Raw genomic sequence first — 24,185 nt, forward strand, 5'->3', positions numbered from 1 at the left:
TTTAGTGTCCTAGAACAGAGGTGGGCAAACTTTTTGGTGCGAGGGCCATATCTGGGTATAGAAATTGTATAGCAAGCCATAAATGCTCACAAAATTAGTGGTTGGGGCGTGGGAGGTGCTGGGCTCCAGCTGTGATTGCGGTCTTTGGGCTGGGGCCAGAAATGAGTTCAGGATGCAGGAGGTGGCTCTGGGCAAGGGGTTGGGGTGCAGGGGTTGAGGGCTCTGGGGTGGGGCTGGGGATGAGGGGTGGGGGTGCAGGAGGGCACTCTGTTCTGGGACCGAGGGTGGGAGGGGAATCGGGGCTGGGGCAGAGGGTTGGGGTGCAGGCTGTGGGTGGCACTTGCCTCAAGCAGTTCCCAGAAGCAGTAGCCTGTCCCCCCTCTGGCTCCTATGCAGCCAGGCAACTCTGTGTGCTGCCCTGTCTGCAGGTGCTGCCCCCACAGCTCCCATTGGTCACAGTTCCTGGCCAGTGGGAGCTGTGGGGGTAGTGCTTGGGTTGGGAGCAGCGTGGAGTGTGGCAAGCCCTGGCCCTGCTCCCTGGTAGGAGCTCGAGGGCTGCATGCAGCCCCTGGGCCATAGTTTGCCCACCCCTGTTCTGGAAGGATACAGGATGATGATGAGCCTGTCTCTGTAGAGGGATGGGAGGAAGAGACACAATGTAATGCCCAAGTTCATGGGGTTATGGGGTAAACTGAGGCCTTAGCGCAAACCTAGAATGCTCAAGGCAGGGGCATAATGAGCTATGTACATTGTGCTATAGAAATAACAAAATCCTACCAGGCGCGTACAGCTCTGCAGGCATCAATGCACTTCACCAAGGTGGAGAAGCCTGGCTCTTCCTGTTACCTAGAGTGAGTAATGCGAACTGTGGGGACTAGCCAGCTGGGCTCCAACCCTGTGCTCAGTCATCTAGAACACAAGGCACAAGCTCCAGTCAGAGACCCCATCCACTTGTTCTAGAGTCCCCAAACTCCTAGATGGAAGCCTCTGCTACAAAAACGCCTCTTGATCAAATCTTAAATACCATCCTGGCACTTCTCTGCCCATGCATATCTCTGCTGCCACTTCCCTATACTGGAAGTGCCCCTCTGTAGGGAGGGGTTCCTCTGTGCGGCTGCACCTTAGCTCTAGGTCACAAACAGACCAGCTGACAATCTGTCTTCTCCCTTCAGGTGAATCACCTTCGCTGTCTCCACCAGTTTGTAGAATCTCAGGCTACTTACTATGCTCAGGGCTACCAGTACATGCTGGACCTGCAGAAGCAGCTGGGCAGGTATGGGATGGGGTCTCCTTGCCTTTGAGGCATCATTTCCTGGTCTCTAGCATTCTCCACCCCTGCACTCACACACACACACAAACCTGAGGTTAGGTTTAAAAAGCAGGCCCTTAAAGCTGTATTTCTGGGAGAGCTCCTCTGAGCAACCTTTGTAATGGGGAATCATGATCATGCTGCGTAGGCCCAAAGGGATTGAGGTGGTTTAAGTGTTTAATTTCAGGGTTCACCTTTCTAAATGGATCTGTAAGACACTTGGAGCCAAGTTGGATTAACAGCTCTTTGCGTAACTTCTGAACCCATGCAATGAGCTTCCATATCCCGCGTGCACTGTCAGAGCAACTGCTGGAGAGCTGGGTGGGGGTAAGGGGTATTTCTTGGCTAACTGCCAGTGCAGTCTGACTTGACCAGGTGGATCTGTAGCTGCATAATGACTGCCATTTGCTTTCCTTTCCATGCCTGCAGCTCCAAAGGAGAAATGTAAGTAAGATACCCTAGATCAGGGGTAGGCAACCTATGGTACGTGTGCCAAAGGCGGCACATGAGCTGATTTTCAGTGGCACTCACTGTCTGGGTCCTGGCCACCGGTCTGGGGGGCTCTGCATTTTAATTTAATTTTAAATGAAGCTTCTTAAATGTTTGAAACTTATTTACTTTACATACAACACTAGTTTAGTTATATATTATAGACTTCTATAGAAAGACCTTCTAAAAAGTTAATGTATTACAGGCACGTGGAACCTTAAATTTGAGTAAATAAATGAAGACTCGGCACACCACTTCTGAAAGGTTGCTGACCCCTGTCCTAGTTAAGATCAGGAAAGCTCTTCATCATCTCTGGTCACATTAATCATGTATTAACTGTGGGGGGCCTGGAATAGCTGTTAGTCCACACAGGCCCCAAGGAGCATCTGACTGAAATGGTGCTGAACATGACGTAGGGTTCTGTGGCCTGCCTTGTGCAGGAGGTCAGACTAGATGATCATATTGGTCCCTTCTGACCTATGAGTCTATGACTTGGTCTGGCACTAAGCGTGAATGGAAGAGCTACTGTACTGGGTCATACCATGGTCTGTTTTGCCCAGTATCTTGTCTCTGACAGTGGCCAATCCCAGAGCTTCAGAAGGCATGTATAGAACAGGGCAATTATGAAACGACCCTTTCCTGACCTCTGGTCAGAGTTAAAGCTGTACTGTAGCCTTTGGTGAGGGGCCTTGTCAAAAGCTTTCTGGAGGTCCAAGTATGCTGTATTGATTGGATCACCTGTATCTTTGGGCTTGTTGACTCCCTCAACAAATTCTGATAGATTTGTAAAGGGAATTCATGCCTCTCCAAAGCTGTGACTCTTTCCTGACTAATCATGTTTCTGTGTCTGATCATTCTGCCACTTCTCTTGGTACTGAAGTTAAGCTCACCAGCCTGCAATTGCCAGGATCTCCTCTGGAGCCCTTCTTAAAAAAAAAAAAAAAGGGTTGCATTAGTTACCTTCTAGTCATTTGGTGTAGAGGCTGATTTCAGTGATGGTTGCTTACTACAGGTAGTAGTTTGCAATTTCATGTTGGAGTTCCTTGAACTCCTGGGTGAATACCAACTGTCTGGTCCTGGTGACTTATTACTGTTTAATCAGCTCTAAAACCTCTTCTATTGACACATCAATTTGGGACAGTACTTCTGATTCGTTACTGACATCAGAGCTATTCTTTTTGAGCATCTCTCCCACCCCTTCTGCAATGAGGATTGATGCAGAGAATTCATTTAGCTTCTCTGCAATGTCCTCTTCCTTGAGTGCTCCTTTAACACTTTAATGGCACATTACACATGACCAGCCATGGGTGCTATTTATCTTTAATGGGGGTGTGGGATCCACAACCTTATTAAATTAACCCCCTATTGATTATCTAGTACAGTAGAGCCTAGAGCCCCAGCTAAGATTTGGAGGTAGGGGGCACTGTGCTGGTGCTGCCTGCACACAAGATTACAATCTAGATGGACAAAAAGTGGAAGACACATGAGCCCAGAGATGAAGTAACTTGGCCGAGGTTGTACCATAAGCCACTGGTGAAGCCCAGAACTCCTGAGTGCTGGTCCAGTGCTCTAGCTGCTTGGCCACACGGTCTCGCTTGACCCTTTCACCACAAGAAATCAAGACTCAAATCTGTCTTGAGTTAAAACTATTGTGACATTCTCTGTCAGTCTCTCCAATCTACAGCACAGCTGGGGGTGGCTTCAGCTGAGCCTCCTAAGGGAGGACTGGCAGTGCTGCTGCTGAGGATTCAGGTGCATTGGCAGTGCTGTAGAGCAGCACTGCAGTGGGCACTGGAGAACTATCTGTTATGCTCTTGTAAACATTAACACTGCGCTCCAAAGGGTGACTCAGTGACAATACCATCCCCATAGGCTACACAAAATGTGCTTGTGTGTAATGTGAACATTAGGAGAGAAACAAACAGAGCTGCTTGATTGGATGCTCAACAGAAAGTTCTGCATATCCTTTCTGCATCTCTAGTTACCCTGGCTGCTGGCTCAGAGCCCCCTTTGGGAGCAGTTTGCTAGTCAGAATCATGAACTGACAGGCTACTTCTCTTGTGCAATGCTGGAGCCTCGCTAACTTGCCTTTTCCTCTTTCCCCCTTACTAAGATTTCCAGGTACATTTGTGGGCAATGCAGAGTCCACATCGCCTCCCCCAGCTACCACCTCTCCCACCACTGTTGCTGCCACAATTCCTGTTGTGGCCACTGTAGGCAGGGCACCTAACCCTGCCACAGCTGTTGAGGGGGCACTGAACCTGAACGATGTCAAACCTCCAGCCAGTGGGACCCGGAAGGCCAGAGTTCTCTATGATTATGAAGCGGCTGACAGCAGCGAGCTGGCGCTATTAGCGGATGAGGTTGGTATCTGTTCATTGAACTCTCAGCTGCTCCCACCCCATTTGGCACTGCTGCACAGCAGTGCTGGAGCAGGGCTTGGCAAGGCCCTGGGGACTAGCAATGCCTCAGCCTCTTCACTAGTGGGGCTAGTAAGTGAGAGCCTGACTTTCTTCTTGTTTACACCAGTGTAAATTGGGACTAACTCCTACTGCAGTTAGTAGAATGACAGCGGTGGTGAGAAGAATGGGTCCAAATTCTGCAATGCCATAGGTCAACCCAATGTGCGACACCGCTGCTGCGTCCTTTTGCTCCCACTGAAGTCTCTGTTGCCATGAATGCACTAAGGCTCAGCTATGTTATCCAAAGAATTCCTTCAGCTGCCTTGTCTCACCTAACCAAGCCCAGGGGGTTAGATAAAAAGGCTGATAACTTGTTCAACTCTCTGGTGCTGAGGGCTGAATGGGACAGTCCTCAACCACTGGACAGGTAGGAAAGTCTTGGAGACTAATAGTTCAGAGCAGGCTGAAGTTTTAAGCAACTTCATGGCAATGCCTCTGAAATCCCTTCCCCCCTCAGTGAGGGGTAATGTCTGAGCGCAGAGCTGTGGCCTGACATAAGTGTGCTTGGCAGACAATATGGGGTGGCTTGAAGTCCTGCCATGACTAAACAACGTACAAACTTGGAAGCCTCTGAAGGGTCCTTGAGGAATTCCCAGGCGAGAGTCTGTCACAAACCTAATTCTGTTCTTGGCTCCAGTGAGGAATGAGATTTTATCTAATTCTTTCTCTCCCAGATGATCACAGTGTACAGCCTGCCAGGGATGGATCCAGACTGGCTCATAGGCGAGAGGGGCAACCAGAAGGGCAAAGTTCCTGTCACCTACTTAGAACTGCTCAGTTAAATGCTGCCGGGAAGGAGAATCTACAAGCAAAATGCAACCCTCCATGTCCTGGCATTTCTAATGCCAATTCCTTCATGAGACCATTGCTCTCTTCGGGTCAACTCACTCAACTAACCTGGGAATTGGGAGGAGTTGACTAGGCTGATGAAAGGTGAAGTGACACCCCCCCCCAAGGCCCCTGGAGCTGAATTCATTAACTGTCCAAATAGCCTGCTTTGAGAGTTAGTTGTAAGGGTCATGTGGTATGTTGGGTTTCCCTCTACTCCTCCCTTTTCCCTGTTTGTGTTAACTGTCCTGGCTTTCCAGGAACCAGCCATGTCTCTTCTTCCTCAACAGCTGCTCATGGTGTGTGAGACCAAGTGGACTTTCTTCTCTCTTCTCAGAGGCTCTCTACCAGGGTACTCTTGCTTGGGCCACCTCATTGTATGCATTCCAGTGGGGGCAAAGGCGCTGGGTCTCTTTCCAAAATGCTAACACTGGCATGTTCTAACAATAGAGGCCAAGGCATGAGGCGCTGTATGAAATATAGCTGTATTTGGATAGCATGTCTCTGTAAAAACACAATTCCCCATGCACAGCACTCCTTTGCCCACAGAGGAACAAAGCAGGGCTACTATAATGGTGCTTAGTGGCTGCTGCCTGGCACAGAATGGCTTGTTAAACTTTCTTCCAGTTTCACTAATCTAATGACCCAAGGCCAGTACTGCAAGAACAAAACCACCTTTCAGTGCTTGCATTTCCTCCAAGCAATGGGGCATGAACTGAGTTTACAAGTCTCTAAAAAAGCTCTTGCTCCCTGTTGTTGTCCAGGCTTGCTACTCTTCTTGGTGTTTTTTTTTTTTTGGGGGGGGGGGTTATTCTGCTAGTCTTTTTTAACAATCAGATTAATTTAAATGCTGTCTTGTCCCATCCAGCTGGTAGTGAACAGACTTGGTGCATTCTAGCACAGCATGTGGGATGGGTCCTCTTACACTTTGTATATTCACAATGAGCCTCTTACTACTACATAGGCCAAGCAGCCATTATTTGGTTCTGCTTTCTCATCCCTCCTTTCATTTTGCTGTCCCATGTGCCCTTGTAACTTAAACCGTCACAAATACGGAGGAGGTGAATGGATGAAGTAGTGGACACCTTGGTCTGAAAGCTCTCCCTAAGAGGTGATGTGCTCAACAGCTAAGGGATTTAGATGGCAAAATGAAATTGCTTTAGCAGCTCAAACCATGTAGAAGCATTCAACTGCACCAAGATCTTTGTTCACTACCCCTCCCCTGGTGTCTAGACAGACACTGACTTGCTTGTTTATCCACTGATCTCTTGTACTCTGCTTTGTGACCATCCTAATGTAATAGGGCACCTATTGGTTTTTAGCATTTATTTGCCAATAAACAACCAGTCTGCCCTCCTGTCTCAGTATCTTGTGTGGGTTCCATACCACTTCACTTTCCAGCTAGCAGCAAACAGTACAAAGTGAGGTACTGTAACTAAGAGCTGTGCAATACTGTTACTCAGTCTGAGCTTAAAAATTCTGAATCTTCTATGACAGTCTCCTTTTTCTCTCACCCTATTAGCTTAAACTAAAGTTCAGTGTGTGGCTTTCCTCATGTGCTAGTGCTGTTTTAACATCTGCTTGTGGAAGTAGACTATGACCTTAATAGCATTCAGTTCTGCATGCTGCTCTTGAAGTGTGGGGTTTGGAGAAGGCATAGTCTGGTATAGAAGTGAACTAGGCAGGCAACTTGAATTAAGAAGGAACAGCTGCTTCCCTAGCCCAGACCACAGGTGTAGTTTATAAGGAATACAGCAGCCACACTCTGGTCTGGTAACATTTCCAATCTCACTGTTCTGGGCTTGACTAGTCCTTTTAGTGCCAGTATAAGCTCTGTAGTTGTTGCAGACTTATCCTAACATTTGTTCCTGACCCACACTGGGGAAGTTCCAAGAATACCCTGCTACTTGTTCATTTACTTTGTCTTGCATTTAACAAATACAAACCCAAGCTGCTCTTAGGCTTTAAGGATCCCTGTAATTGCCATGGACACAAGTGTTAACTTCCCACCCTGGCCTATTCCTCAGAAGTAAGCCAGACTTAAAGCCATACAATAAACACACAATAGGGAACTAATTCAGTGTTATCTAACTTTCAATAGTGTTTGTTAGTTGAATAAAACTTTCTAGTAGACTGTTATAATGTATCCTGCTCTATAGCTTCCTCAGCCTTCATCTCATTCCCCTATTTGCTTAAGTTGACACCCTCAAACTATCATCCCTCATTGAATAATTCAGAGACAAGCAGAGTGAGCCTGCTGCTGCTCCAGGGCCATGAAACCACACAAAAACCTCCCTCTCTACATGCAGTTCAATGGAGCAAGCTGCTTTGTCTAGTAATAGCCCTCATTATAGCTAGACTGAAATGAATCCTGTTAAATGTCATTGGCCTGACTTCTGCTGGGGCAGTCTCAGGCCACTGCTGCCCACTCTCCTTCCTCCCCAGCTCTCAAGGGGGTCTTGAGCCACACACCACGCACCAAACCCAAGACTGTCAAGTATATAGTACAGGCCATGGGCTGTGAAATTTTGCCAGGGACCTGTCCATGACTTTTACTAAAAGTGCCCATGGCACATATGTAGCCGTAGCTATAAGCTACACCATTCATGGCTGCAAATATTGTCAAGCCCAGAATCAATCCTCAACTAAGCTTGAAGAATGGGACAACAGTTAACCATTTGTATTGGGTTTCTCACTTAATGTTGACCAGAACATCCGTCAGCACTGCAAGTCTGCAAGTAGAAGCTGTAATTGTAGGACAGTCTAGCCAGCATTCTAGACTGACAGGACTAGTCCATGCTGCTGTAGCTTCACTGCTGTTACTCAAGCAACTGGGGTATGTCTACACATGCTGTAATTACATTTCCTGACAGCAGCTTCCTGTCACTACTCCCCCAGAGCAGTTGAAGGGAGAAGTTGTCTTTTAAAAGGTACTGATGAAACTAGATTCCTGCTCAGTCCTCACACCTTTCTGCAGCAGCCTGGGCTTAAATGAAGGGGTGATAAGATGAAAAGCATACAGTACACAGCAGTAGCTTCACACACAAGGCTTTTTCTCTACTTCCTAACAACCTATGGTGTGAGCTAGCACTTATGCTACAGGTATCTGACCTGCCTTGTGAAAGTGTAGGTGGGTGAGAATCTTTTGTGTGACCGACTTGTGGGAGAGAGACAAGCTTATACAGCTGCTCTTCAGGGCTCTGCTGGTGAAAGAAGCAAGGTTGGACATTGTCCAATAAAAATATTACCTCAGCCACTGAGCAACTCTGACACGCCTATGCTGCATACACCATGGTGAGAGTCTTAAGTCAACAGACAGCACTAGTCTACTACAGGGAAGCCCCTCAAGTCCAACTGCTGTTTATAAATGTTTTAATATCAGTATAAATAGGGCACAGTTACAAAAAATGCAAGATCTGAGCAATGGAATTTTGACTTAAAAACCTTTTGGAGAAGGCTGCCTTCTAGTCCTCAAAAATGTACATATCACACAAAACAACAGCAGGAGGGACACAGGTGCACACAAACCATTTTACCTTGCTCTGCCAACCCAGCAGCAGTGACTGGCACCCCTCTGATACAAAAATAGCAATAGAAAGCTGGTCTCTGAATTGCTGGCTGCTCACTAGCCTGTGCCTCACCAGACTTACTGATGGGGAGAGGAAGATTGCACCTTGCATTAAGAGCAGAGTTAATGCCCAAAGGAAAATAGTTAAAAACCTGCCTCCTCTCCCCACCCAACTGCTGCGTACAAGCTATAAAAATAAAGGTTTTGACTGGTCAACACTTAAACCCAGCCAGATGGCTCTAGCAGGCAAGGAGCATGCATGGACTGGGCAGCATTCTTGGACCTTCTTATGTTGACTCTCCAACTCCAGTGCAAGCATTCAACAGGATCTATCTCCCCAGCAGATGTTACAACTCAGTTATGAGCCCAACCGAGCAGGATGCCTTCTGAGGTGGAAATGAATAGTTCTGGTGCAATCCTGAAATAGCAGCAATAGCACACAACCTATCTCTGCACATGTCTGACAAAGGCTTGTACCAGTTGGACCAAAGGCTCCTGCCCCTCAGGGCCAATCTTGGAGGCAGACTTTCCCTGGGGGGAGGGAAGAACCCCACTGGCTGGAGAAGAGGGGCCGCCCCGGCGAAAGTAACGAGACAGGCTTGAGAGCAGTGTACTCTGAAATGAGAAGCGCACAGTGAGTTAGCTTCCCCAGCACATGCGCTCTCCCTCCCCTCCCCTCCCCTGGGCAGGAATCCTGGGAGACTGTGCCATCTGACTCTGTGACCCAAAGGGGGAGGTCTTGAGGCAGTCTACTCTAGACAGCAACTGACTGCCATTGAACAGTCAAGAACTAATGGTCCTCTGCCTATACTGCATTTTCACTGGATCATTCACAGCCAAAGGGGCAAACGAAGATGAAAGTAGGCACTGCAGAAGCACATCAATCCCTGTCCCATTCTCACTGCACCTCCAATTTAAGGCTCGCAATGTGCTTTATGCACCATGATTTAAGCCTCTTGATACTTGTGAGGCAGGTCAATATTACCCCCTTTATGCCTGGGGAAACTAGTATATTTAACCAGCTTGCCCCTAGCTCAAAGAGAGTTCTATTATGTGGCAAATCCAGGAATAGTTATCCAGTTCTGGGTTTTAGTCACATCTGGGTTTGTCACATCTGTTCTGCAGATTCTAGGCATCTCTGTGTATTCATCCTCCAAAGTGTCACTGAGCCTTACACACAGGAGGATACTTACATGGCCTTGACAGCCATGGTAGAAAGGTCGGAATACTTTAATCGCAAGCACTAAATCTAATGGGATTCTGTGTACAGCTGTTTCCATTAGCCTGGCCAGGCTATCGCTGAGAAGGGATGGCCTTTGGGCACCACAACAGACACATCTACATGAGCTAAAAGGAGAAAGAGGAACGTAGCACAAGGCAGGAAACCTGCTCCACAATGCTTACCAGCTCAGAGCTGAGTTCCTGCTTCATCCGCTGCTTGTCTCGTGGATGCACCGCTGGGTCCCTCAAATACCGAACAGCCTGGGAGATGAGCAGGTAGAAACAGTTTTCCATTGTAAACATGAGCAAAGACCTGTGCAAGGAAACACCACAAATTAGTAGGAGCAAAACAGTGCCACTGCACTACTGCTGAAGTACAATATCCTTGCTCAGACGTAACCATGAGCTACTGTCTGCTAACTAGTTACACCCTTGGGCAATAGAAAAGTCACCCTAAAACACAGCTAAGTTAGGCTAGAGTGGACTGGGTACCGAGTAACCATCACCTCTTCTCCTGTGCCCACCAACAGCTGAATCAGTATGATGATTTTGGACATCAGCCTGCCTGCTTTCTGGGTTACGTGTTTGGTTGTGTGACACTTATATCTACAGCTCACGCTCTGGGTCAGGTGAAGAGCACTGGGCCTCTGCTCAGCCACGGGGAAGGAACAGAACCCAGAGACTTACTTAAGAGTTTTAGTCTCCTCTTGTGTATTCAGCCCTGCAGCTTGAGCGAATGGCTCTTTCTTCTTATCCAGCTGGAGAGGGAAAGAAGAAAGTTGTATTGGAGCCTGGAGATGCAGAAGGGGACGAGAGCTACCTGGGTCAGCCCCCACTCCTCCTTAAAACAGCCGCTGAACAGAGCTCAGAACACAGCACAACTGCTATGCCTCTTCGACTTTCACAGACTGAATTAGGAGAACGTGGACTCCTACCTCTCCCAACATGTTAAGGGCCACGTTGACAGTGGCCAAGAGGGTCCCAAAGGAGGGAGCGACATCTGAATCGAAGGCAGGTGTTGTAAAACTCAGAACAAAGAGAAGGTTGTACTCAGCCAGGTCCAGTGACTGCAGGGAAGAGGAGACAGGAGTGAATCCAAACAGCAAGAATGCATTGTAAAACCACCTAGCTCCTATACAGCACTTGTCATCTATAGATCTCAAAGCACTTTACAAAGCAGGGTCAGTCTCATCATCATCTCCAGTTCACAGCTGGAAAAAGAGGGCTTGTCAACACTATGGCTGTAAGTTGACCTAAGTTTTATGAATAACGTAGCTCGAGTCGACGTAGCTTAGGCTGACTTACTATGGTGTCTACCCCGTGCTGCATTGATGGGAGACGCTCTCCTGTTGAATTACCTTAATCTTCTCATTATGCGGGAGTACTGACGTCGTGGTTGACAGGAGAGCGCTCTGTGGTCGATTTAGCAGGTCTTCACCAGACCCGCTAAATCAACCCCCGCTTCATCGCAGACATGGCCAGAGGCACAAAGAGGGAGGTAACTTACCCAAGGTCACAATAAACCAGAGGCAGAATCAGGAACAGACCCCAGATCTCCTGGGTCCCAGTCCAGTGCTCTACCCTCTAGGTCAGTGGGTCTCAAACATTTTTACTGGTGACCCTTTTCACATCGCAAGCCTCTGAGTGCAACCCTCCTAATAAATTAAACACCCTTTTAAAATATTTTACACCATTATAAATGCTGGAGGCAAAGCTGGGTTTGGCGTGGGGGTTGACAGCTCACGACCTCCATGTAATGACCTCGCGACCCCCAGTTTGAGAACCCCTGCTGTAGGTTACGCTGTTAGTATGGATCCACACTCTGCTAGCAAAGTGGATGTTGGGAGGGTGCCTTTTCATGAAGTGTGAAGCATGTGTAACTGCCAGAGTAGGATGTAAAACTAGCTGAAGCATTAGTCTGCTCTGGTAAATTGGGTGGGATGTGGGCGGGTGTCTCTCTCTCACACACACATGGTTGTGCTGAACAATCCCAGTGAAAGCTCTGAAAATATCTGCACCTCCACCTCTCAATCCCCTGATAGGAGAGTGCAGACAGGACTTCCTTTCAGACTGAGCCATGTCTGATTCCTTAGGGTTCATTGACCTTGACCTCCTGCTTTGGGCTCCACCTTTCAAAGAACAGCTGGCAGATACAGATGTTGACAGCCAGGGCCAGCATTTTGTTTGGATTAATGTGAGTGCTAAAGGTTTGAGTGTGGCCACCATCCCTGCTTAAGGTATTAGGGGTAAAAAGGGTGTTAAAGGGGCAATAAGAAAAGAGTCTCAACCTCCAGTTTATCCTGCACACTGAGACAAGACAAGTGTCTGAGGAGGGGACGCTATGGCCTGGCCTACATGGGGGGGGGGGGGGGGGGGGGGGGATATCGATCTAGAAGATGCAACTTCAGCTACGAGAATAGCGTGGCTAAAGTCGATGTATCTTAGATCGAATTAAAATTACTTACTTCGCATCCTCGCAGCACTGGATCGATGGCCTTGGCTCCCCCGTCGACTTTGCTTCCACCTCTCACATTGCTGGAGTTCAGCAGTCGACAGGAGAGCAATCGGGGATCCATTTATTGTGTCTACACTACACATGATAAATCGATCCTTGATAGATCGATCACTGCCAGCAGATCCGTCTACACTACCTATCATCAGCATAGCACAGTAGTTTTTCTCCATGCCAAAGAGCTATCTGGCTACTAGGCTCTTTAGAATCAAAAGACTAATGTGGTAAATAGAGGTGCAAACGTCCTCTTATTTCACTGCCTAAGATGGAATCAACACAAACACTGATGAATAGCAATTAAATGCTCATTCTGGTTGCCTAAAATCTAGGGATGTACCTTGCAATTCAGTTTAGGTAGTCTGAGGTGCAGGTATGGATTCCTGTGTATTTTAGGGGGAGGGATTAGTCTCCTGTATGAATGGGACAGGCTGTGGTTCCTTTGAGACCCACAATATCAGTTAGGGTGCTTCAAACTCCCTCCCCGCAGACATCACTCTCCTGTACCTGATCAAGGAGGATCTGGCAGACGTCGGGGGTGAAGTGCCGTAGGGCAGCTAGAGATTTGCTGAGGATTTTCAAGAGACCATACTGCACTGTACGCAGTGCCTTCTGCTCGGCTGCCTCTGACTCAGGGCTTGGATGCTTGGAGGAGGTCTGGGGGGTGCGTTGCACTCGAGGTGTCACAGCTGATGGGAGGGAGTCACCATTTTTCGTCTGTGGAGAAGGAAGTCAAGTGAAGACACACACACATATAGAGGCAATCCCTTGCAGTTTAAGGCCAAGCTTTGCAGAAAAACAAGTTACCAGTAACAGGAATCCCTAAAGCAAGATACTCATGCTTTGCCCAACTAAGGGCCACATTGGCAACCTACTAGAAGCCTGAGGTCTATGCTTAGCTTGCATCATAAGGCGCAGCCTTGTCTTTATTGCAAGGGTACAGTGTGCATGTGTTCAGTGAGCACACTCTGGAAAGGGCTTTTCTAATCAAACTGTTGACAGAAAGAACCTTAGCCCCAACACAAGTTGTGCCTGAAGTGCATCACCTTCCCACCCAAAGTCCATCTAAAGATACCACAAGAGCAAGAGCTGTATTTCACCACCACTTTAAATCAAGCCAAGGACACGAAGTCCTTGCTGTCTCCTCATTCTTAGGGGGCAGGGTTGTACAATAACCACTGGGATACAGCTTCCCCCCTGCACAGCTTGTAGTTCGGAAGTAGCTAATAAAAGAGTTCAGGCAGTGGCTATGGTTTCCATGTCAGATACATTCTGCTTAATATGACTGGCCCACAAAACATCCCCTATTTCAGATACATTCTGCTTAATATGACTGGCCCACAAAACATCTCCTATTTCAGAGTGTCACAGAGTGTGGGGGAGTCAGGGCCCTGCACCCCCAGCTTCATGCGATTCACCGTGACTCTCAGCCAGCCAGTCAAACAGCAGGTTTATTAAACGATAGGAACACAGTCCAAAACAGAGCTTGTAGGTACAGAAACAGGACCCCTCAGTCAAGTCCGTCTTGCAGTGCAGGGAGCTTAGACCCCAGCCCTAGGGCTCCCTCCCTTCCCCCAGCTAGCTCCAAACTCCAGCCCCTCCTCTGGCCCTTGTCTCTTTCCCGGGCCAGGAGGCCACATGATCTCTTTGTTCTCCAACACCTTCAGCTGGCACTTTTGCAAGGGAGAGGCCCAGGCCGTCAGTTGCCAGGAGATAGGGTGTCAGTCATTCTCTGCAGACACCATCACACTGGCCCTCTAGGGCTCTACACCAATCACACCCCCTCATCCCACCCTCTAGATGCTTAAGAAATGCATAGGGGAAACTGAGGCACCCACACAGTATTCAGAGAAACATTAAGAACATTCCCACTTTGTCACACAGAGGTGCTCTTCGTAAGTTTTGGTGTAGAGGAGTATAACTAAACCTTGGCTGCTGGGCTGGTCTTGGTCAGCAGTTGTCACTGGAAACAGTGACTAGATATTGATAGATCTCTTGCTTGGTTATGGGTGAGGGACCCAGGACCAGAATTCCCCCTTCAATTTTCCCAGGACCCCCATCCTCACCTGCAGATAGTGCTGAAGCATTTTGCGGCTATGCAGGAGGGAGGTACAAGCCTGACAGAGGTAACACAAGTTCACCTGAAATGAAGAGGAGGGGTGGGGAACTGATCAATCCATAGCTGACACTCTCCACAGCTGCAACCTAAACAAGCATCCAAATTCTCCATTACTGAGCCCCCCCCTCACAAGACTAAATTTTACTATTATACCCTAACAATATGAAAATCCAGTCTGAACAGAACCTTTCACCCCAGAATGGACAACAGTGGCGTTTTCAGATTTTACCAATGTTTTACTTAAGTATCTTGACCCTGAGGTTCCAACCCACATGCACTAAGACAGTCAGTCCTCCAAAAGTTGTCACCTCCAAGTCCCAGTCAATTCCCCCCCGCTCAACTAAATGTACCTTGCTATGTGACTGTAAGGTCCAGAAACTCTTCATGATAAAGAGCCGCCTTCCTTTAATGGCCTGTTATGATCCCCACTAAAACAGCTTCAATGAAAGAGCTATCTGCAAGCTCTCTGCCTTAGCCACATTCTCTGTCCTGCTGTGCTGGGCATTGTGTGGGAAAATGCAGTATGCAGGGGAATGCTTTGGTTCCTACCTGTATGTCCCTCAAGAGCTGTGGAAGGTGGAAATGCCACTCTTTCATAAAGTTGGAGAGTTGAAGAATGAAGCCAACAGTGTGGTCAGCTTCTTCCAGACAGGCCAGGCTCTGCACTGTCCGTACTGCATTCAGGCACTGGAGAGAGAGAAATGATCCAGACCATGATGGACAGAGCACAAAAATACTTATCTCCTACTTAGAAGGAAGAGCTGCATACACATAGGGAGAAAGCAGTACGAGAATTACCAGCTCCAATACAGACAGGAGACACCAGTGACATTCTGAACTCATTGAGGTTTACAAGTTAGCCCGTTCCAGTCAGCAGGAGCTCCTGCTCCAAAACAAAAGGGCTATTTGTCGAAGAAGTTTGCTAACACAGTGACAACACCTACCTAGGAACAGGGCTATTCAGCAAATTTGCCCTCACAAAGTTCAGTTGTTACAGGGATTTAAATATTAGATCGGGGGTAGGCAACCTATGCCATGCATGCCGAAGGCGGCACGCAAGCTGATTTTCAGTGGCACTCACACTGCCCAGGTCCTGGTCACCGGTCCGGGGGCTCTGCATTTTAATTTAATTTTAAATGAAGCTTCTTAAACATTTTAAAAACCTTATTTACTTTACATACAACAATAGTTTAGTTATGTATTATAGACTTATAGAAAGCGACCTTCTAAAAATGTTAAAATGTATTACAGGCACGCAAAATCTTAAATTAGAGAGATTAAATGAAGACTCGGCACACCACTTCTGAACAGTTGCCAACCCCTGTATTAGATATTCGAGCTGCCCACCTAAGTGGAAACTGGACCTTAACTGCAGTATTTTCATTAACCGATGGAGTCCGAGAGAGGTCGGTTACAGACTTTAGGCTCTCACCCAGCACCCACAACTGTTATTGTGTTGAGTGAGTGCATGAAACAGCTGTAGCAGAAGTAGGACCCCCAAGAGTAAAAGTGATGGATAGGTGCTAACAACTCAGGATCTAATAGCTACCAAGACATGTATCCATCACCTGTCTGACTCCTTTGCTTGTGTATCCCTTTCCCTGACTCTTCACCTATTTTTTGAAGAATGTAAGCTATTTGAGGGAGGGACTGTGTCTTCTGTGTCTAGCACATTCTGGCTGCTACTGTTACATACATGACAACTGAATTATTACAGGGGAAGGGCTGGACATACCTGAAGAATCCTCTCCTGATGGACACCCACAAAGTCCAGTGCCTCTGTCAGGAAGTTGTACCTTAGTGTCTTAAGAAGGCGCTCCATCAATGATATGGAGAGACGATAGACCCCAGGCCAGGATGGGGCATCCAGAGACTTCCGAGATGAAGCAGGTGTCTGAACAGACCAGCCACAAGAAGACACATGGTTTATTTGTTTTTCTGTTCCCTCAAATACACCTCACACTTCTCACAATGACATCAGAGTTCTCCAGGGCCACAAGTGACAGTGCTCACCTCTTCTATTCCTATGACTGCTCTAGTACAGAACCAGTAGAGGGTGAGCAGGACACAGTTTTCCCAATGAGTTTCAAATCGACATCAAGAGGAAGCAGCACTCACCTGAATTGTTCCATTAGTGCTGAGCTGGTATACGCTCAAGAGGGACAAACAGATGCTCTGTGTGACACCAGCACTAGCCACAGCTGCTGCACCCTGCACAACACAGAAAAGTCACTGTCACTGTCAGAGGTACCACCATTGTCTCTGAGTCAGGGCAGATGCAGCCCAGAAACCTGAATTCCACCACCTCGGACAGTGCTACTTTTCTTCCATTAAAATGGATAACAATATCTCCCTCCCCCGACACGGCTGTGTGGTGAACACACCTCCTCATCTCCTGGTACCCTGTGTGTCCCCTCTGCCTTTGACTGAACGTTCCTGTAAGAAAGGAACCTTATATACTCCTCCCCCTGTACAGTGCTGAGGTCTCAATAAAGAAGTATTGCTTTAAATTATGGCTACAGGGAGAGCAGATTCCTGCATTTCAGTGCTGTCTTAGCTGTACTGGCTACATTTGGCTGGGAGGGGGGGTGTTTGCAGGGAAAGCACTTGCTCTAAATTATAGGTTTACACTAGGGCAGGATTGGTTCTGTTCTTCCGGCACAGACATTCCATTATCCAGAAAAGCAAGGAAAGGAAACACTAAGCAGTTCTTTGTACAAGACCTACAACTAACTCCTCCCCCTTGGCAGGGCTTTAATGGCGCCCATTAGGTATAGTGCACTGCTCAGCTGGACAGCTTGATGCTGCCAACACACAATGCAGTGACACGAACTGCATTTTAAATATAGAACCAACAATCCAGCAAGAAGCTCTCATTTGGGTCTCTCTCTCACCTGTTGCGTCCTGGCTAAGGTCAGCAGTAGGTGCAATGAGGCTTCTGTGAAGTGAAGGTTTTGTTTAACTCTCAGGCTGATCTCTAGGGCAGTGAAGATAGTAGGCAGCATAGGGACCTTCCTAGTAACCTGCAGCCAGTAATCTCCATCTTCGTCTACTTCACAGAGTTCCTTTGCCAGATGCAGCCCTAGAACACACACCTGTGGCAACAGGGAAGGAGGGAGAAAGGGACATGAGAGATCCCAGAGTGTGGGATAGGGAGAAAAGACAGACATTAAAAGCCTGTCCAAAAACAAATGGGTAGATGGGATCTAAGCTGTAACTGTTCTCATATACATGAATTATGGCACCAGTAAACACTGTGTACGCTTACGGTGCTGCATAGTAGCAAAGTGCCTTAAAACAGATTTTGGAGAGAAGCAGTAACAATCCATTTCCTGCAGTAAGGTACTCAGAGGAGACCTGACACCACCAGACTCACAGCTACAATAGTCCTTCACAGTCAGGACCAACCCACAGTCTCTTTAGAGGTAATGGGTCGCAAAGGAGCAAGGTGTGAAACATATACAGAGGCCACTGAAGACTTTTGCACATTTGAGCCCACAATTTCAAGGGTTCGCCCTTCCCCCCTTGAGGTGGGAGTATCCTAACTGCTTGTATGACAACCACCACGTTGCTCTTACAAAACCTTTCATGATCATTTCCAAGCAAATTTTAAGTATTAATAGTCTCAGTGCTCTGGGAAGTAGTAAACATAATACTAATTTTACAGAGAGGTTAAATAATTCAGCCAAGGTTACAGAGCTTGTCAATAGCAGAGATGGTACCCAGGCATCCTGACCCCATGTCCCCAGCTCCAACAAAGAGACCACAATCCTCCTTGGTATCCCACTTACTGTAGTCTATAGGGCAGTTCAGACCTATCTGCTACTTGGCAAATGTACACTCAGCATGCAGGACGGACACAATCAGATTTACGGACTTGCTCTCTTGGGGTTGTCATCTCAGGAGGTACATATATTGCCACTAGTAACTGACCTTCTTGATGTATAGGAGACGCAAGGAGCTGGGAGCAAGGTCTTTGATTTGCATTATAGAGAAACAAGCCAGCCACGTACATTGTCATCAGACACATGGTAGGGAATATTTTTAGACACCTCCGTAGATACCAGAGAAATCAGAGCGTGTTAACTAAATACCTTGGAAGAGACACCTGCTAAGAACAGGCTCCGTGTGTTTTCAGGAACCTCATATTAAAGTTCAAACAGGCTTGCACACAAGGAGCAGATTTCTGAAGAGCACCTTCCCAGAACTTTTTGTATAGCAAGAGAAGCACATCTCAATAATCTATCCCCTATGTCTGGGGTAATCACAGAGGCTCTGCCACCAGGAAGTGAATAAGCCTGCAAACCCTCTCTGGCAAAATAAAGCATCAAGACACTCCATTTTCTACCCAGTGATATGGTGCAGCGGACACAGTAGGTAACTTTGTTTACAGAAAGAGAACATGGCTGCAGAGCAGGCGAATGATTCCTTTACCCCATCTCGCTGGTCCTTGTGTTTACCCCGGCAGGCATCATCTGTTTCCATGCTGTCCTTGTCATCTGCAGAGTCTCCAGACGTGAGGCTGTGTCGTGTCTGATCAAAGAGCACAATTACTTCATCTTGGAGGGTCTCGCACACGCTCATCACCAGCTGGGAGTACTGAGGGATCTCGCTCACTATGGCACACACACACACAAAGCACACAATGGATTAACTCATTCCCCTCACACTTCTGTTTTCAGTTTAACTACTGCACTGCTGGGGCCTCCATCTCTCAGAGACAGGACTTATTCGCTTTGCATTTCATTATGCTACAAATATCTATTTATAACCTACACGAGACTGTGAGGAACTGGAGAGGGACCGAACGAAGCCAGCCGAATGAGCCAAGGGCTTAAGAGGACTCAAAAAGGGATTAGACATTCATCTGGATAATGACAATATGAACAATCATAACAAACAGGATCTCTTGGGGGGGAAATGGCTACAAATTTCTTTTGCTTCAGTGCATAAACCAGCCATTAGCTGGGGGAGTTAATCTATAATTATCCATTACAGGATTTTTTGCACCTTTCTCTGAAGCAGCTGGTACTGGCCATTGTCAGCAACAGGATACTGGACTTGAAGGACCATGGATGTGGTCTAGTCCAGCAATTCCTATATTTCTCTCATTCAGCGAACACCTGTCTCACGTTTGAGAGCCCTTAAAATATTCAATTCCCATCATATACACACTCCAACTTTATGAACTGCACCACCCTTCCCTATCATTATAGCTGACAATAACCCATTGGTGGGCACAAGTGTTAATAACAACTAAAATTAATCCCTCTCGTGCTCAACCTGAATTCTTCTCAAAAAGTGCACAGAGACGGGCCTTGCAGCATTCAGACTGGGGGGATGAGGGCCATATAAAAGGATTAAGTGATAAAACTGTAAGCTCTTTGGAGCAGAGAGTGCCTTTGACTCTGTGCTGTACAGCACCAAGCAAAACAGGACTTGGATGCTGACTGGGCCTCTGGGAGCTACCGTAATACAAATAATAAATAAGATAAATTAAATAGAAAAATCCCACTAGCTACCAACTATAGTCATTGTCCTGCACTGGCAGCCAACAATGTGTGCATTCCTGACTAAAAAACGTTTGAATGGGACACAAGTGTTTCCAGTGGTGGCAGCTCTGATCTTCATAACCTCTGCCAGGCCATCTCACCTTTCATCTCCTTCATCTGCAGAACAGTGATGAGAGCAGAGAACACCTTAGCCTTGGTCTTCTCCATCATCTGCTGATCTGCCTGCAGCACTCCCTCCAGAATCTGCGTCAAGGAGTTTATGATTTTATCCACAGAACCCAACTCGCTGACAACAAAAAAGGGAGAGCTCGTCAGATAAGACAAGATTCCCCACTTATCTTGGCTGTGACTGATCTGCGCAAATCATGTCTAGGGGATGTGGGGGGCGGGGCACAGATACAGTTTGCTTAATTTAAGTCATCAGTAGGGTCTCTTCATGGATATTTCAGAAATGTGGGCAGAAATACAGTGAGATTGCAGGCTTGTTATAATTGAAGTGTCCTTGTCCCACTTCTCCCCAGTGAAAGTAAACTCACAAAAGCAGAAAATCACTATTTAACACTAAAGTTCAGCAGCAGCATCCATCATCAGTGCCAACCTCAATGTGAATCCCGTGACTGCACAGTCCCCGAAGCCCTGGCCTGGCAAGATAAAGAGTATTGTGCAACCATAAGGGATCGCTTTATTTCCCATATCACCATGACAATTCCGTCTATACAGCAACTCAAACATCTTCTTCCAAGTTCTTACGTTCATCAGTGACGATTAGCTTATTTACGAAGAGTTATCCAAATAGCACACCCACCTCTTCCACTGTCTAAGCAGGATCAGCAGAAGGGTGCACAGCATGGACCCCAGCTGCAGGCACAACACCGACATGGGGACCAGCAGCTAAGGAGAGATGTCCCAACAGTTACAGTTGCAACATTCACAGATGAGAAAGCTGAAGCGGCTCAACACAGACATTTAGAGCACTAAGAGCTTGCTTCCCCATCCCACCCCTGCCCAGCTGCTATATTCCAAGCAGATTCGTGTACAGAGCAGGTAGTCAACAGAATATGTGGAGAAACAGCCATGTTGTAGCTAAAGAGGTTTATGGTACTATCGATTATAAAAAGATGATGCGACTCAATGTGTCCTTCCACAGAGCTATGGGAGCAGAGATCCATCCGCACGACTGCTAAGAAAGGCGTGAGGAGTCCTGGATATTAACAGCACATTTTAAGTGCTAGCCCATTTGGTCAACAGAACTTAACTCTCAGCAGTGAGGTCACTGTGTTCCAAGGATCCATTGCAAGATCCCGTTTATAAATTCTACATCTCAGCTTGCAACCTACGTGGAATGAAAGCTGTGGCATACTTGTTTTTTATTGGCGTAAAGTCATGCACCACAGTTTCCTCTTGCTATCTCAAGAGGAAAGAGAGGAAATTATCCCCAGGTGAAACATCCACCTAAAAGAAACATCTATTATAGTCATCATCAGCCGGTGCAGAAACAATGCAGCAACTGCAGATCTAGCAGCTAATCGACCTTGCCTTCAATAGCAAGCGACACTGCAGGTAGCTGGAATGAATACACAGGGTCCAGCCAATGACCATGCCTGCCTTTCAACAGCTGGCAACGCTGCAGGATCACTAGATAGCACTAATTGCAGTGTCACCCACTGGCCAAGAAAATCAAATATAATTTGGAGAATAAAGACTTATGGAGAGCAAAGTAATTCTGAGATAAACCTTTTTGTTTCAGTCTAATCTCAGAATCAGGGAAAATCTGAACCACAAATAGATACAAGACTAGAGCTCCACAAAGGAGTTGGACAATTGTGCTCCCATTCTTGAAACAGTTTCCTTGAACAGCTACAAATAGAAATGCAAACACTTACTAAAGCTTTGGTCCCACTTAGCACCTCCAGAAACAGTTGCTGCCGGACTGCAGTTTCAGTCAGATGCATTATATCTGCCTAGCAACGGATCAGAGACAAATTGAGAGCTCAGACTAAATATACATGATAGTGAAAGTTACATCAACAAAACACACACCCTCGTCTTTCCAATCCAACATCAACTCCCCCCTTTTTGTATTTGTTCTTAATTTACAAGGTGGCATAGGCTTTTGCATCTGCCGGATGATTCAATTATAGAAAAAGAAATTAAGAATTACTAGTTGTTAGAAAAGCAAGGGGCAAAAAGCCAACACTGAGTGACAGATAATTGGGGACAGGGTATACACTGGGCTTCTTCACCACACTGTACTATAAAAACAAAGAGGAGTCCTTGTGGCACCTTAGAGACTAACAAATTTATTTGGGCATAAGCTTTCATGGGTTAGAACCCGCTTCGTTGGATGCATGGAGTGGAAAATACAGTAGAAAATAATAACCTACTGCATCTCTCTGGGTATAGACAGTGTTATTGACTTTCTTTACACTTATTATAGAAATGATGTAACATCCCCGCACTCCCATGCCACACACATACAGTATGCTAGTTTTGATCACTTGGCAAAACAAAACTCACTGAGGTAATTTGCTGTACGGTATTGGTGCCCGTTCGGATTGTGAGTACACATACAAGATAATGGAAACAAAAGCCAGCAGCCTGATCCCTTATTGTGTCATATGTGGCCTGAATAACAGGGCACATATCTATTCAAAACATTATTAATCAGGATGGCTCTTACATGACTGGTGGAGATAATCAGCAGCATCCGCCAGGCCGAGATCAGCATCTGATACTCTGTCAAGGAAGTGCAGCTGCTACCCTCTGTCTCTGCCATATGCAATGCCAATGACTTCACATATCCTGACCAGTAAGCAAAGCGCTTTTCTGTGGAGAACTTCTTCAGGGTGTCTTTCAGGGATTGGTCTAGTGAGCCCCTGACAAAGCCAAAAAAGGGAAATCAGATACATTTTCATTTATTCTTTGATCAGAGAACATGCTCCTAAGATTCAGATTAGAAAGTTATGGGCACACAGAGTGAATTCAGAAGGGGACTCTACTTATTGCATCAAATGGTATGGAAGAAGGGTGACCCTCGGAGAGACCCAACTCATCTTTTTAAACATGTGATTATTTATTTATTCCTGACTTTTCAGAACAGTAGTTACATTCAGGAAAGTGAATATGTAAGAGAGTCACATTCTTACTCAGAAAATCAGCTCCCTGTCTGTGCATTCTGCTGATTTTAGGGATAAAAGTAAGTTACTGCTTCCTATTAGGTCTGCAGAACAGAGCAGCTCTGGGAGAAGAAGCTGGAATCCATTCTGGATCATGCTTCAGACTTGATTTTAAATCTTACTGAAAGAACGAGTAGTACTTGTGGAACCTTAGAGACTAACAAATTTATATGAGCTTAAGCTTTCGTGGGTTAAAACCCACTTCATCGGATGCATGGAGTGGAAAATACAGTAGGAAGATATATATATACACAGAGAACATGAAAAAATGAGTATTGCCATACCAACTGTAACAAAAGTAAGTAATTAAAGTGAGCTATTAGGTGAGCTATTATCAGCAGGAGAAAAAAAAGCTTTTGTAGTGATAATCAGGATGGCCCATTTCCAACAGTTGACAAAAAGGTGTGAGTAACAGTAGGGGGGGAAATTAGCATGGGGAAACAGCCAGCAATGCCCCTCTGCCATGTACATTGGCCAAACCAGACAGTCTCTACACAAAATAATAAATGGACACAAATCAGATGTCAAGAATTATAACGTTCAAAAACCAGTCGGAGAACACTTCAATCTCCCTGGTCACTCAACTACAGATTTCAAAGTCACAATACTCCAACAAAAAAACTTCAAAACAGACTCCAACGAGAAACTGCAGAATTGGAATTAATTAGCAAACTAGACACCATTAAATTAGGCTTGAATAACGCCTGGGAGTGGATGGGTCATTACACAAAGTAAAAACTTTCCCCATGCTAATTTTTTTTTCCCTAGTGTTACTCGCACCTTCTTATCAACTGTTGGAAATGGGCCATCCTGATTATTACTACAAAAGTTTTTTTTCTCCCGCTGATAATAGCTCACCTAAATTAATTACTCACTAGAGTTGGTATGGCAATACCCATTGTTTCATGTTCTCTGTGTATATATATATCTTCCTACTGTATTTTCCACTCCATGTATCCAATGAAGTGGGGTTTAGCCCACAAAAGCTTAT

General features: G+C 46.4%; 2 protein-coding genes across 7 annotated transcripts in view; one reads left to right on the forward strand and one right to left on the reverse strand.

Annotated features, from left to right (window-relative positions):
- Positions 1–6,441, forward strand: part of SH3GLB2 (SH3 domain containing GRB2 like, endophilin B2) — a 39,412-nt gene extending 32,971 nt beyond the window's left edge. For 3 of the 6 annotated variants that reach the window (XM_050926200.1, XM_050926202.1, XM_050926204.1), the window contains 4 exons: positions 1,173–1,273; positions 1,739–1,753; positions 3,912–4,161; positions 4,935–6,441. In XM_050926200.1, the coding sequence (XP_050782157.1) occupies positions 1,173–1,273; positions 1,739–1,753; positions 3,912–4,161; positions 4,935–5,042 (474 nt within the window). In that variant the 3' untranslated portion in view covers positions 5,043–6,441. The remainder of the gene's footprint in view (positions 1–1,172; positions 1,274–1,738; positions 1,754–3,911; positions 4,162–4,934) is intronic. The other 3 variants (XM_050926201.1, XM_050926203.1, XM_050926205.1) reach the window with 1 other exon arrangement.
- Positions 6,442–8,443: 2,002 nt separating this feature from the next.
- Positions 8,444–24,185, reverse strand: part of NUP188 (nucleoporin 188) — a 44,879-nt gene continuing 29,137 nt past the window's right edge. The window contains exons 29-43 of the mRNA XM_050927084.1: positions 22,699–22,894; positions 21,902–21,979; positions 20,824–20,909; positions 20,159–20,304; positions 18,940–19,121; positions 17,400–17,600; positions 16,624–16,716; positions 16,241–16,399; positions 15,055–15,192; positions 14,453–14,527; positions 12,894–13,103; positions 10,813–10,944; positions 10,565–10,635; positions 10,061–10,190; positions 8,444–9,271 (exon numbers count right to left, since the gene is read on the reverse strand). Of these exons, the coding sequence (XP_050783041.1) occupies positions 9,101–9,271; positions 10,061–10,190; positions 10,565–10,635; positions 10,813–10,944; positions 12,894–13,103; positions 14,453–14,527; positions 15,055–15,192; positions 16,241–16,399; positions 16,624–16,716; positions 17,400–17,600; positions 18,940–19,121; positions 20,159–20,304; positions 20,824–20,909; positions 21,902–21,979; positions 22,699–22,894 (2,068 nt within the window). The 3' untranslated portion in view covers positions 8,444–9,100. The remainder of the gene's footprint in view (positions 9,272–10,060; positions 10,191–10,564; positions 10,636–10,812; positions 10,945–12,893; positions 13,104–14,452; positions 14,528–15,054; positions 15,193–16,240; positions 16,400–16,623; positions 16,717–17,399; positions 17,601–18,939; positions 19,122–20,158; positions 20,305–20,823; positions 20,910–21,901; positions 21,980–22,698; positions 22,895–24,185) is intronic.

This window comes from Gopherus flavomarginatus, chromosome 17, assembly GCF_025201925.1.
Source record: "Gopherus flavomarginatus isolate rGopFla2 chromosome 17, rGopFla2.mat.asm, whole genome shotgun sequence".
NCBI classification, from domain to species: Eukaryota; Metazoa; Chordata; order Testudines; family Testudinidae; genus Gopherus; species Gopherus flavomarginatus.